At 34.0% G+C, this 11,303-nt stretch overlaps 1 protein-coding gene across 2 annotated transcripts in view; it reads left to right on the plus strand.

Moving 5' to 3' along the window:
• Ca-beta (Calcium channel protein beta subunit) overlaps nucleotides 1-11,303 on the plus strand; it is a 326,360-nt gene that overhangs the window by 287,350 nt on the left and 27,707 nt on the right. For both annotated transcript variants that reach the window (XM_017609750.1, XM_017609751.1), the window contains exon 7: nucleotides 5,036-5,153. In XM_017609750.1, coding sequence (XP_017465239.1) covers nucleotides 5,036-5,153 — 118 coding nt within the window. The remainder of the gene's footprint in view (nucleotides 1-5,035; nucleotides 5,154-11,303) is intronic.

Consider the following 11,303-nt stretch of genomic DNA (forward strand, 5'->3'; position numbering starts at 1 on the left):
TTCAACCTCAGAGGCGAATTCCTGTAAAGTCTCGTTGGATTTCTGGCAGCGACTGTCCAGTTCCATCTGGTAAATCTGTCTCCGGTGCTCGCTACCATAACGTCTTTCCACTGCACCCATTAACGCATCGTAACTGTTCCTTTCACAGTCGGGAATAGTCTGCAAGATTTCTGCCGCAGGTCCTTTCAATGCAACGAATAGTGCAGCGGATTTATCCTCCATGCTCCAATGATTTGCTGCAGCCGTTTTTTCGAACTGGAGCTTAAAGACCTGGAAAGGAATCGTGCCGTCAAAGGATGGGGTTTTTACCTTGGGTGCGCTCGTCGAAGTAGCTGGACGATTCAACTGTAAATCACGAAGACGACCTTCCAACTCCTCTACCTTTGTCTCGACTTTCTCCTGTCTCTCTTCCTGTATTTGTGTANCGAAGTAGGGACACGATATCGAACCGAAAGTATCGATATGGTACTCATTTAAAGTATCGCTTTAAAAATATCTGGTACTCATTAATATCGGAATAAAAATACTCGATATTCCAAATATCGATACCAAAAACCAAAGAAATTATCTGAATATAGGTCTCGCATATAGGCCGCTGGGGTGTAGTGGTTAGAAGTGCGCAAACTTTGAAAATGAAAAACAGCTTCCCATAAAGTACAATCGCCGTTCAGAGTCGACATAAAACTGTAGGCACCCCCTTTGTGCCACAACAATAAGGCCCACGCGACAAATCGGAGAAGAAGTTCGGCCAAACACTAACTATTGTGTAAGCGCCTTAGCTTATTATTATTACAACACGTAGAGATTGAGGTGTTGACTTAAACACCGAGCCCGCGAGTTCAAATCCCCCCACATGCAATCCTAACCATAGTACAAATTTCTGCACTTTAAAGCCCAATTTATATCGGGAAGAATTGTTACAGGCCAACCTTATATGCGTGCGTAAAAAGCTAACTCAAATTCCAAGATTTGTCTTGCGTGACATTTCGATTTGATGTTTATGCTCAATTGGCATTTTGGCGCGACTATGAATTCAAATTTTTCTCGGCAAACTTCTGTAATTTTGACAGAAATGCAACTCTGAGAAATCACGCACGCAAACAGTGTTGCCGCGAATCATTTTTAGACATCGTTCCTAGCAGATTCGGATTCTACATAAAATTCTAAGAAAAAAAGCCCTTCAGACCATAGCTCTAAAATCAATTTCGAGCCTGCGCAATTTTAAAAGAAAATATTTTTAATTAATACTAAGTCCATAATCAGATTAATATTTACTAAAGTGTTAGGAATGTTTTTTTTTTTTGTAATAAGGAGTTGTGCTCGGGAGTTTTGTGATACGAAAAATTAATTTCTGATATCTATTTTTTTTTAAAGAACCGCAAGATGGCGCTACAAAGCAAATCTACTATATATTTGTGGAAGTATGTATGTATGTATGTACCAGGTTGCAGCCTGAACGGATGTACAGAATCGAATAAAATTTTGCCAAAGTATTGCCATGACTCCTGGACCTATAATAGGGTAAACAAATTTAAACTCTCCAAGGGGGGGAGGGGGATGAGGGATACCTCCCATAGTGAAAATTTTTAATCAGCTCTATCTTCGGATTTATAGTCACATGAACTCGAAATTTGAAATGCGCAGATACCTATGGTAGGTGCTTATGGAAAGATATATGTATATAAATGAGTTTGTAAAAAGGGGCGTGGCACATCTTATAAGTGTGGAATCTTTTATCAGCTATAACAGCAGGCAGTATTAGTGATCTCATTGTATTGCATTTTGAAGATTTGTTATAATTTATTAAAGTTAAATTCAAATAAATTATAGATGATATGAAGTTCACCGGGTCATCTTCTAGTCTTTAATATATACTCAGTTAATATACGGATTAATATTTACTAAAGTGTTACGAACGTTATTTTTTTAATACAATAAGAAAAAAATAACTATAATTTAAAGGAGTGACACACAATGGCTAGAGTCGTCGCATGTGTGTATTCTTTCATATACATATGCCGTTCTTACGGTTTATATATTTTTCATCCACTCGCTTATTCCTTACCGAAAATTTTAAATAAAAATTTAACAAGTTTTAACCGCTGATACAGTACAGGTAGCAGTTTAAAATGGGTAACTGGGTAAACTTTATAAAGAAAACATATTCTCTGGCTAAATTAATAAGCCTGCCCGGATAACATAAAATCCCAAGCTTGATAAACATTTGGTGTTATAAAAGTTTTATAAAGCTCTACTTGTAATTAGGAAAAATGCCGAAAAAAATTATAAAATTGATTCATTGATTGATTGATTGATAAAAATAGAGAGTGAGTTATGGCTATGACAATAGAAACTAGAAAAAAGATACCTCGTGTTGAAAGCAAAAAGGATCTAAAACCAAAAAAAAAAATAAATACATTGTTAATCATAAAAAAATGATTCGAAAAATAATTTTAAAATATTGTAAATTTTTTTTTGGTTTTTTAAAGTTAAGGGTAAATAAACCCTTAAACTTACAGTAACGAACAAAAGTATTGGCACAGTAAATTTTACGCAATATAGGCAAAGTATTTTTTAGAAAAATTCCAAGTATGCAGTTTAATAATCCATTCAATTTTAGTTTATCAAAGTGCAGGTTTGAAGTTGCTTGAAAATCTGAATATAAAATTGCAAATTAGTATGCAGATTTATTGAATTTTCCTGAGTTTTTCACAAAGTTTACACATTTGATTTTTATGTGTTTTAGTGTAGTATGAACTATGTTTTTATAAAAAATTATCGGAAATAAATTAAAAATTTTGCATATATGTAATGCGAAAATTTACTGTGCCAAAACTTTTGTTCGACACTGTACATATAAAAAAATACATACAGTAACTTCTCCCGTTACAATAGTAAAAAATATGTAATTTGCTTTGTAGTGCAATCTTGCGGTTCTTTAAATAAAAAATAGATATCAGAAATTAATTTTTCGTATCAATAAGCTCCCAAGCACAGGTTTGTATTAAAAAAAATATATCCGTAACACTTTATTAAATATTAATCTGCATATTTTATCAATTCGTCGGAATATGTTTTTATGTATGTTACCGCGTAACTTTGGACTACGTTATCCGTTTTCTATAATTCTTTTTGAAAGGAAAGGTGGTTCCTCAGAGGTAGTCTCCTACTAATTGAGTGTAGATCCGATAATTGGGCCATGAAGAAAATAACGGTACTTTTAAATTTGTATATGAGAATTGAAGTCGGTTTTGTTTTTTTGTTTAAATTTTACTCCAGTGTCCACAGCTTCTATAAAAGAGTCGTAGGCCATATTTTTTTGTTAGTTCAATTGTGGAACATTTGTATGAACTGCTTCGGCTAATACTTCGGCTTTTGTTCTCTTTTTATATCGAGGCTGAGTGCATTGTTCGATGGGGTGATATCATTGCCAAACATGATAGTACTTTGTTTGCCATCAATAAACACTAACTTGACGGAGTTACAGTATTCCACATTGATGCGAGCCTCAAAAGTTTTGAACAATATTTGCGAGTATGGCTTTTAGTTTTTACCGCTCAGGTAGGTGGCAGGCCTATAGAGAATATTTCTTAATCAATAATTTTTCAAATACTTTTCGCTCGACACCTATATTATAATACATACTTTATCTTATTAACTTAATTGAATTAAATTTTCGAAATTGGTGGCAACTCGACTCAAAAATATTTTCAGTAGTAAGCCTTCTTAAACATTTTTAATTTGATGCCCATATTGCAATATTTAATTTATCTTATCAATTTCATTTAATTCAATTTTGAAACAGGTGGCAACCCACCTCAAAAATATTTTCGCCTGTAAGCCTTCATAACCTCTTTCTTTTGACACCCATATTGCAATATCTAATTTATGTAATTAATTTACTTATATTGAAATTTTTAAACAGGTGGCAACTCTCTATTTTTTCTGGTTTTAACCATCCGGATATTATAAAAAACAAACCGAAAAAATAAAAATATTCAAATCGGTCAAGCTGTTTTCGAGTCTTAGCGAGGCTAACGGACAGCAATTCATTTTTATATATAAGATATCTTCTTTTAAAAATGCGCAGGCTCGAAATTAACTTAAGAGCCATGGTCTGGAGGAATTTTGTTCTTAGAATTTTATGAAGAATCCGAATATGCTAGGAACAATGTCGAAAAAAATCGATCCATACAAATTGACCCGCCCTAATGTTTGTGCATACATAAATCGAGCCATAACCGCCAAAATAACGTAAGCGACATTTTTTTCAAAATTTTATTTTTGATGCAGAAATATTCCTAGAGCATCTAGATGCATTTCTGCATCAAAAATAAAATTTTGAAAAAATTGTCGCTTACGTTATTTTGGCGGTTAGGGCTCGAAATTATCTTTTTTCAAAAGAAAATATTTTATGTAACTGCTCAAAATGTTATTTATTTCGGAGAATTGTTAGAAATTTAAAAATTTACTTTTACTTTGCTTTTGTACTGCTCCTTAAAAATTTGTTCTTTGTATAAAATGTCCACTTTCTTATAAAAATGTCCGCTATCTTTATAAAAATATGCTGTTGGCTAAATATTCAGAGCGCCCTACATTATTTCTCCACGTTTGCTATTTAACATAAGAGTCAGCATTCTGTACCATTAAACGAACACTTCCTAAAATGCTCAAAAAGTACTTGTGAAAGAATATCTTTTTTGTGGAAGTTTAACAGCATAGTACTGCTGATTTATGTTCCTCTTTTTTCGAAACATATTTTGTTTCAGTACTTTTTTTATGTATACAGCGCTCAATATCTTCACTTCTCTTCCTTCCATGATCTCTTTGTTAGAGTATGAGTGGTTAACATATTTGAAGAAAACTTCACAGGGAAGCAATTTGCATTTCCAGAATCAGTTGAATTATCTCATGTGTACAAACTCCGTTGGGGGTTGGAAGGTGTTAAATATAATTATAAGAGTAGCTTGTTGTTGTTGTAAATTCTAAAACTCATGTGACATTGTTATTAACGTTTATAATTTTCTTTAAATAGACATACTGGAGAGCCACGCATCCAGATGTAAATATGATTACAGCTGTACCAAAATCATTGAATGCACAAAACACGTCACCAATGGGAGATCCAAATAGATTTAGTTCAACATCAACAGGTAAAGTAATATTGATCGTTCTCCTAAGGTTCGGTATTTGGCAATTTCGAAATTCGACATGGAACTCGAAAAATAACATTTATATTTATGTATGCACTAGCAAAAGCTTGGTTTGCCTTGCGTTGACCAATACATAAATAGTGTTGAAGTGCAAAATCGGTGTATATTGTAAAAATAATTAGTTTAGGTTGAAAGGACTGAAGAGCAGGGCCTTCCATAGTCATAGGCCAAGAATAATAGCGCTGAGATAACATACGGTATATGTACTAATCTCCCTCGATGCTACGAAATCATAAAATGATTTGTGGGTATACATTACACATGTAATGTATGTATACTTTTCAAATAATTGATGTACAGTTAAATTAAAATGTGCAACGCTTTGCTCAACCTTTTTTTTTTGTATATAGGCCACGACAATTTAGACAATTCTTTAATCAGTATTTGGTTCGTATGTTTGGATATCCAATTTTGACCATCGTTTATAATTTCGTAAGATATCTCATTAGCAGGGTGGTAGACATCTTTGGGCAAAACTAGTGGGACACTTTTAATTAGAGCGGGTTTATATGCATCATCAACATATACAAAATCTAATACTTTCCCAAACTTATTGCGAAGTATATTAACTTGATTTAGGCACAGTCATCCATCTCCTCTTAAAATACGTTGCTGCACGCACTAGACGAGAAAGGTACGATATCATTGTCAATGATGTTCCATGATACATTTGGTAAATTACAGTCATCCAACACAATCATTGAATCAGAGGGTTTAATCATTTAATTAATTGATTTCAGTAAAGAGACATGTTGTGAATACACTGATAAGTCAGATCGGGGAGGAATATAGCATAGAGCTAAGTAAGTAAACCCCCTTAAAACCTGTATACGAATGCATTTCAATTCTGCAGATTCAATGAGTGGAAGACTAACTTCTTCAGATGGTATTGAGGAGTCTACGGCAAAAAGTACACCATCGCCGATTCTCTCCTCCCGATCTTTTCTGTAGATATAATAATTATTTGAAAGAATCTCCGAATTAAAAATGGGAAGTTCGAGCCAAGTTTCAGTGAAAGAGATTATATTATAATTGCATTCAAGGCCATTAAGATATAAGTTCGTTAATTTAGTCTTTAAGGCTCTTACGTTTTGATAATAAATGCTAAAAGCAGATATAGTAATCAGTTTTTTGATTCAGTATTCTGACGGGGAATATTTACTAAATTATTATTTTTGTTGGGCCTATACTCGAGTTAACGAACGAAAGCTCCGGAGGGCCAAAAAGAACTACTAAGCAACATGTCAAAATTTTCTAAATTTAGGAAAATTTTAAATTCTTTCATATTTAAAACTAAATTTTCTGATACTTTAGACGAGATATAAAACTTTCTATCGGAAGTATCCCTAGAATATCTAGAGTCAAATATAGACTTCTTTGGGTGAACCACAACCAGTCTGCTAGTATTAGACTCGATTACCGGCGAAAAGGGTTGAGTAAACGTTGGAGGATTAGATGACACCAATGTCCTTCGTATATTTTACGGTATCCAAGCATTTAAAAGATTTAAACGCATTTTCATAATGCTTAAATTTTTCGGTCAGTAACGTCAACTCTCTCCCTACCACAGAAAAAACCTTTTCTGGTTTGCTTAAACAACTTAAAGATATAAACTTCGGTTGACCTGGTCTTTAAGCAAGACAGGCGGAGACCTTTGCCATCATTAATAGCGTCTAGAATAATTCCTGTGAAACCAGCACATTTGAGATAGCGAATACTATCACAGAGCCAGCACAATAAGTAGCGTTCAGATTTGCTTTTAACTTGCCATTATGAAGATCACACTTCATAGTGAAAAATTAATAACAATTATGGTAATATGGTTCACATGGTTAGACGCACTTGAAAGGGTAAGGAACATTTTGAAACCTTAGAATTATGAGGCGCAATAGAAAAACAATAAGAATACAGAATGATATGCCAATGCATACTAAAACAACATCTATCCTAACCTGTTCAAACTACCTGTGCATAACGGGAGCTTTCCCAATTTCTTGGGTCTATATTATAATAAGTGCTATTTAATCGTTCATTAGATTAGACGCAGTCGCTAAAATGACATCGTGCGCGTGTTGTGAATAAAATCAATCTTATTCAGAACACTAAAATTGAGTGCTTTTATTGTGATTTGTTTAAAATGGGTAAAAAAAAATTGTTTAAGTTTACTAGAAAGAGAAAAAATATACTTTTATCACTCTCAACGCCTTTCAAACCGGGCAATAGCCAAAAAAATTGGGCGTAGCTCGAGAACTGTGGATAGGTACCTGAAGAACCCTGAATCTCACAGAAAAATTATAAGGGGAACGTATCGAGTGCCTTAAGTCCACGGAAGAAGCGAAAAATTATAAACATAGCCTCGAACGCGGCACTTACTGTGCCCAGGATCAGGGATGAAGCCGGAGTTTCTGCAAGTGTATCTGCCGTAAGAAGAGTTATTCGGAGTGCTGGACATTTAAAGAGAATGAAATCAATGAAAAAAAACCTTTAGATGCTGAACGCAAGGAAAAACGCCTTCAATTTGTGAGGGCGCATATGACGTGGGATGTTCATGAGGGAACGCATGTTAATGATTGACGCTTTGTGGTTTTTACAGATGAAAAAAATTTAATTTTAATGGGCCGGACGGGCGTCAGTACTATTTTCATGATATGAGAAAAGAAGAAGTTTTCCTGAGCCGTCATCATCGCAGAGAAGGTGGTGTAATGGTTTGGGGTGCAATCACCTATTATGGGACTATTGAATTAGTTTTTGTGGATGGGAAAATGACTGGCCAGACCTACAAAACACTCCTCGAACAGGTTTTTCCGAAGATAAGGGAAATTTTCGGACCACTTGATTAGATTCTTCAACAGGATAATGCCCCAATTCATACTGCACGTCTCGTGAAAACTTGTGTAGCAAGTGGAAATGTGAAATTACTGGAATGGCCAGCGTTTTCTCCAGATAGTAACATAATAGAAAAGGTGTTGGGATGGCTAAAATGAAAAGTATATGATGGAGGCAAGCAATACAATGACAAACAACCATTAATCAATGCCATAAAAAGTGCCTGGGCTGGATTACAATTGGATTACCTAAAATCACTATATGACTCTAAGAAAGACCGTACTTTTGCTGTTATTTCTAATAAAGGAGGAAATACAAAATATTAAATAGCATGTTGAACTTACTTTATTAAAATTAAATCAAAAATAAACTTACTTGGTAGAATGAAAAATTTGTTTTCTTCAGTGTTTGGATGTTGCGTTTAATCTAATAAACGCCAAACATATAAGTACTCTTTGGCAAGCTTTGAAATATTGCTAAAAAAAAACACCATTATGTTTACTTGGTTGTATTTAGTTTATGTGTGAGTTATTTTAGTTTGAACAGTTATTTAATTCTGTGTTATAAATGCTTTACATAAATTAGCAATAATTCATAAAGCTTCAAATTTGTTTTGCGCATGGGGGTGCGTCTAACCATGTAAACAGGACTGTATGTAGCGAACAGTTTGAGTATCACTGTATTATGACACTTGAGTAGTCCACTTGCAAACAGCGTTATGTGATTTTATAATAGTAAGCCATAAATAAAAAAAACGTCTACAACAACAAGTAACAACCAAATTGTATATTTCTTTTTATTATCTGAAAATTTGGATAAATAAGAGCCTAATAACATTAAAAATCAAAATCGCAGTGTGGTAGTTTTTGCAAATTTTATATATGGAAATTAAATATAGCGGGTTTTGAAGCAGTAAGTTTCATATAGCCAGCTTTTTTTAAGCTTTCCGCGTTCTCTCTTCCATGAAGGCTCGTCTGCTTCTTTTTTAAGACGTCTTCCACTAGGCACCGAAACTACCACGTTTTCTTGCAGTTTTCTAAGTTCATCAGAAGATGGAGACTTTTGAACTTGTATAAGTACGTACAATAAATATTATAGCGACTTTTGAAAGTGTATATATACCTACAGAAAGTATTATAGCGACTTTTGCTAGAGTAGCTAACATTTGGTACTATTTTATTCAGAATATATAAGGATTTTGCACTGTATTGTTGGTGGACATGAAACTACTTTAAATACTGGTACGCTAACCACCAAAAATTAAAATCGAAAAAAATTTACATAGCGCACTTTGCAAGTGGACTACTCACTTAATAAACGCAACGCAAATACCTGTGACAAGAATTACTAAAAGAAGTAAACAAAACGAGCAAAAGAAATGTGCAAAAATAAAAACGATTTCAGTTAACTACAAAGGTATTACAACAGCAATGATAACAACAAATGACTCGGCAAGATTAGGTGTATGCTAGTGAAATTTAATTAAAATTAATATAAAACACAAAATTTTCACTTAGCTTCGATTATTTTCACACTAAGATGTTCGTACACTGAGGGAAATAATGCCTAGTAAAAATGAATACTTTATATTTGATTATCGTTTAAAAATGTTGGTATTTAAAAATAATATTTTCATACAAAATTTATTACGCACGTATTTTGACTGTTCACATCTGAGTATATATATGCACCCCAAGCATGCAGAGCGCCGCTCTGAGAGCGGTGAAAACACACACATTCATACATACTACATGTTTATCTGTAAAAATCGCGTGCTGTGGTGTTGATGGATATTCAACATTTGAAAGCAAATTTGTATGCCTGGGTGTAGCTCAGTGCGCAAAGATGCAAGCCACAATTTGTTGATATCCAGATAGGGTCAGGGTTCGAATTCCACTGCAGGCAACATGCAAGTTAAATATTTTTTTTTTAGTTTTTGTCTTGATTATTCACTTCACGGATGCTTTTTCAGAACGACGGCGGTCATTTTAATATGCGCGTAATTGAAATGAATATTTACCAATATACAGTACTTTTTTTGACGTTTATAGTAACATCAATTACGTTTCTATTTGATTTTAATATTTTTTCCCCTCAGTGTAGACACTTTATAACAACTTTAACTCAGAATTCGCACAATAAACTTTCCTAATTGGAAGCAGAGTGTCCAGATTGTTTAAAAAAGCGCAACTTCTGAAAAAAATCGCCAAAAATCTTTTATTTTGAAAATGAGATCTTGTTATAATATGGTTTTTAAAACCAAAAACGAATATAATACCTTTAACCCTTAATTAGGTGCATGGGTTCAAGGTCATTTCAAGTTAAAAAAAAATGTCTTGGGGTGCTTGGAGCGTGCTCGCGCTCTGTCTAGCTTCCTAACTCCCCGCGGGGTACGTAAATAAGTCACGGCCAGAACATCGGCGTGTACACATTTGTCGCTGCTCTTTTAAGCCCTGATCCCATGCGACCACTTATGTAACATTTTTTAGTTTTTATTTTTGTATTTAAGTTTGAAGTCAAAGTTATGCTTTTCTTTCTCAAAATTAACTATAATAAAGAGCTTTCATATTTATGACAATATACATTTCGTTTTATTTATTTAGTTACGCTTAGAATATCGTCGTGTACACATGTGTCGCTACTCGCTTGAGTGCTGACCCATGCGCCTACTAACGTAATATTTTTTGGCGGAAGTAAGTCTTACATTTGTTTTTTAAGTTTGAAGTCAAAATTATGTTTTTCTTTTTTAAGTTAACGATAATAGAGTATTTTAATATTTTTGTTAATATACACTTCTTTTGTTTATTTTGAAAACTCTTTTTTCAACCCTTTTATTGGGCTCACTGGGGACCCCATGCGACTAATTGTGTGATTTTCTTTATAATAATAATAATAATCCCAACGGTTTTTACCCTCGCATTCCCGCCCATCCGCACGAGGGGCGCAGTCCGCATGACGTACGGAACCAATATTTTAAATTTTTGTGCCGAGTCACGATAGGCAGGAGTTTGTTAAGTGTCGAGATCTAAAACTGTTCAGCTACAGAACTAAATTCATCAGCTGATTTTATGTATTTATGTCAATAATTCACTTATTGAGAGAGGAGAGTATCGCTTTCTTAATGCTGAAAAGCGGATCTGATATATCAAACGTGCTGGAATGAGAGTTAAAATCCTGGCATAAGCAACGGAGTGGGTCGTGCAATTCAAAATTGGTTTTACAAGCTTTCAGAAATATGGGACAAAAGTGTCTTGATACGCGTGA

Source organism: Rhagoletis zephyria, unplaced genomic scaffold (genome assembly GCF_001687245.7).
Source record: "Rhagoletis zephyria isolate East Lansing unplaced genomic scaffold, Rhagoletis_zephyria_1.1 Rzeph_scaffold_00252, whole genome shotgun sequence".
NCBI classification, from domain to species: Eukaryota; Metazoa; Arthropoda; class Insecta; order Diptera; family Tephritidae; genus Rhagoletis; species Rhagoletis zephyria.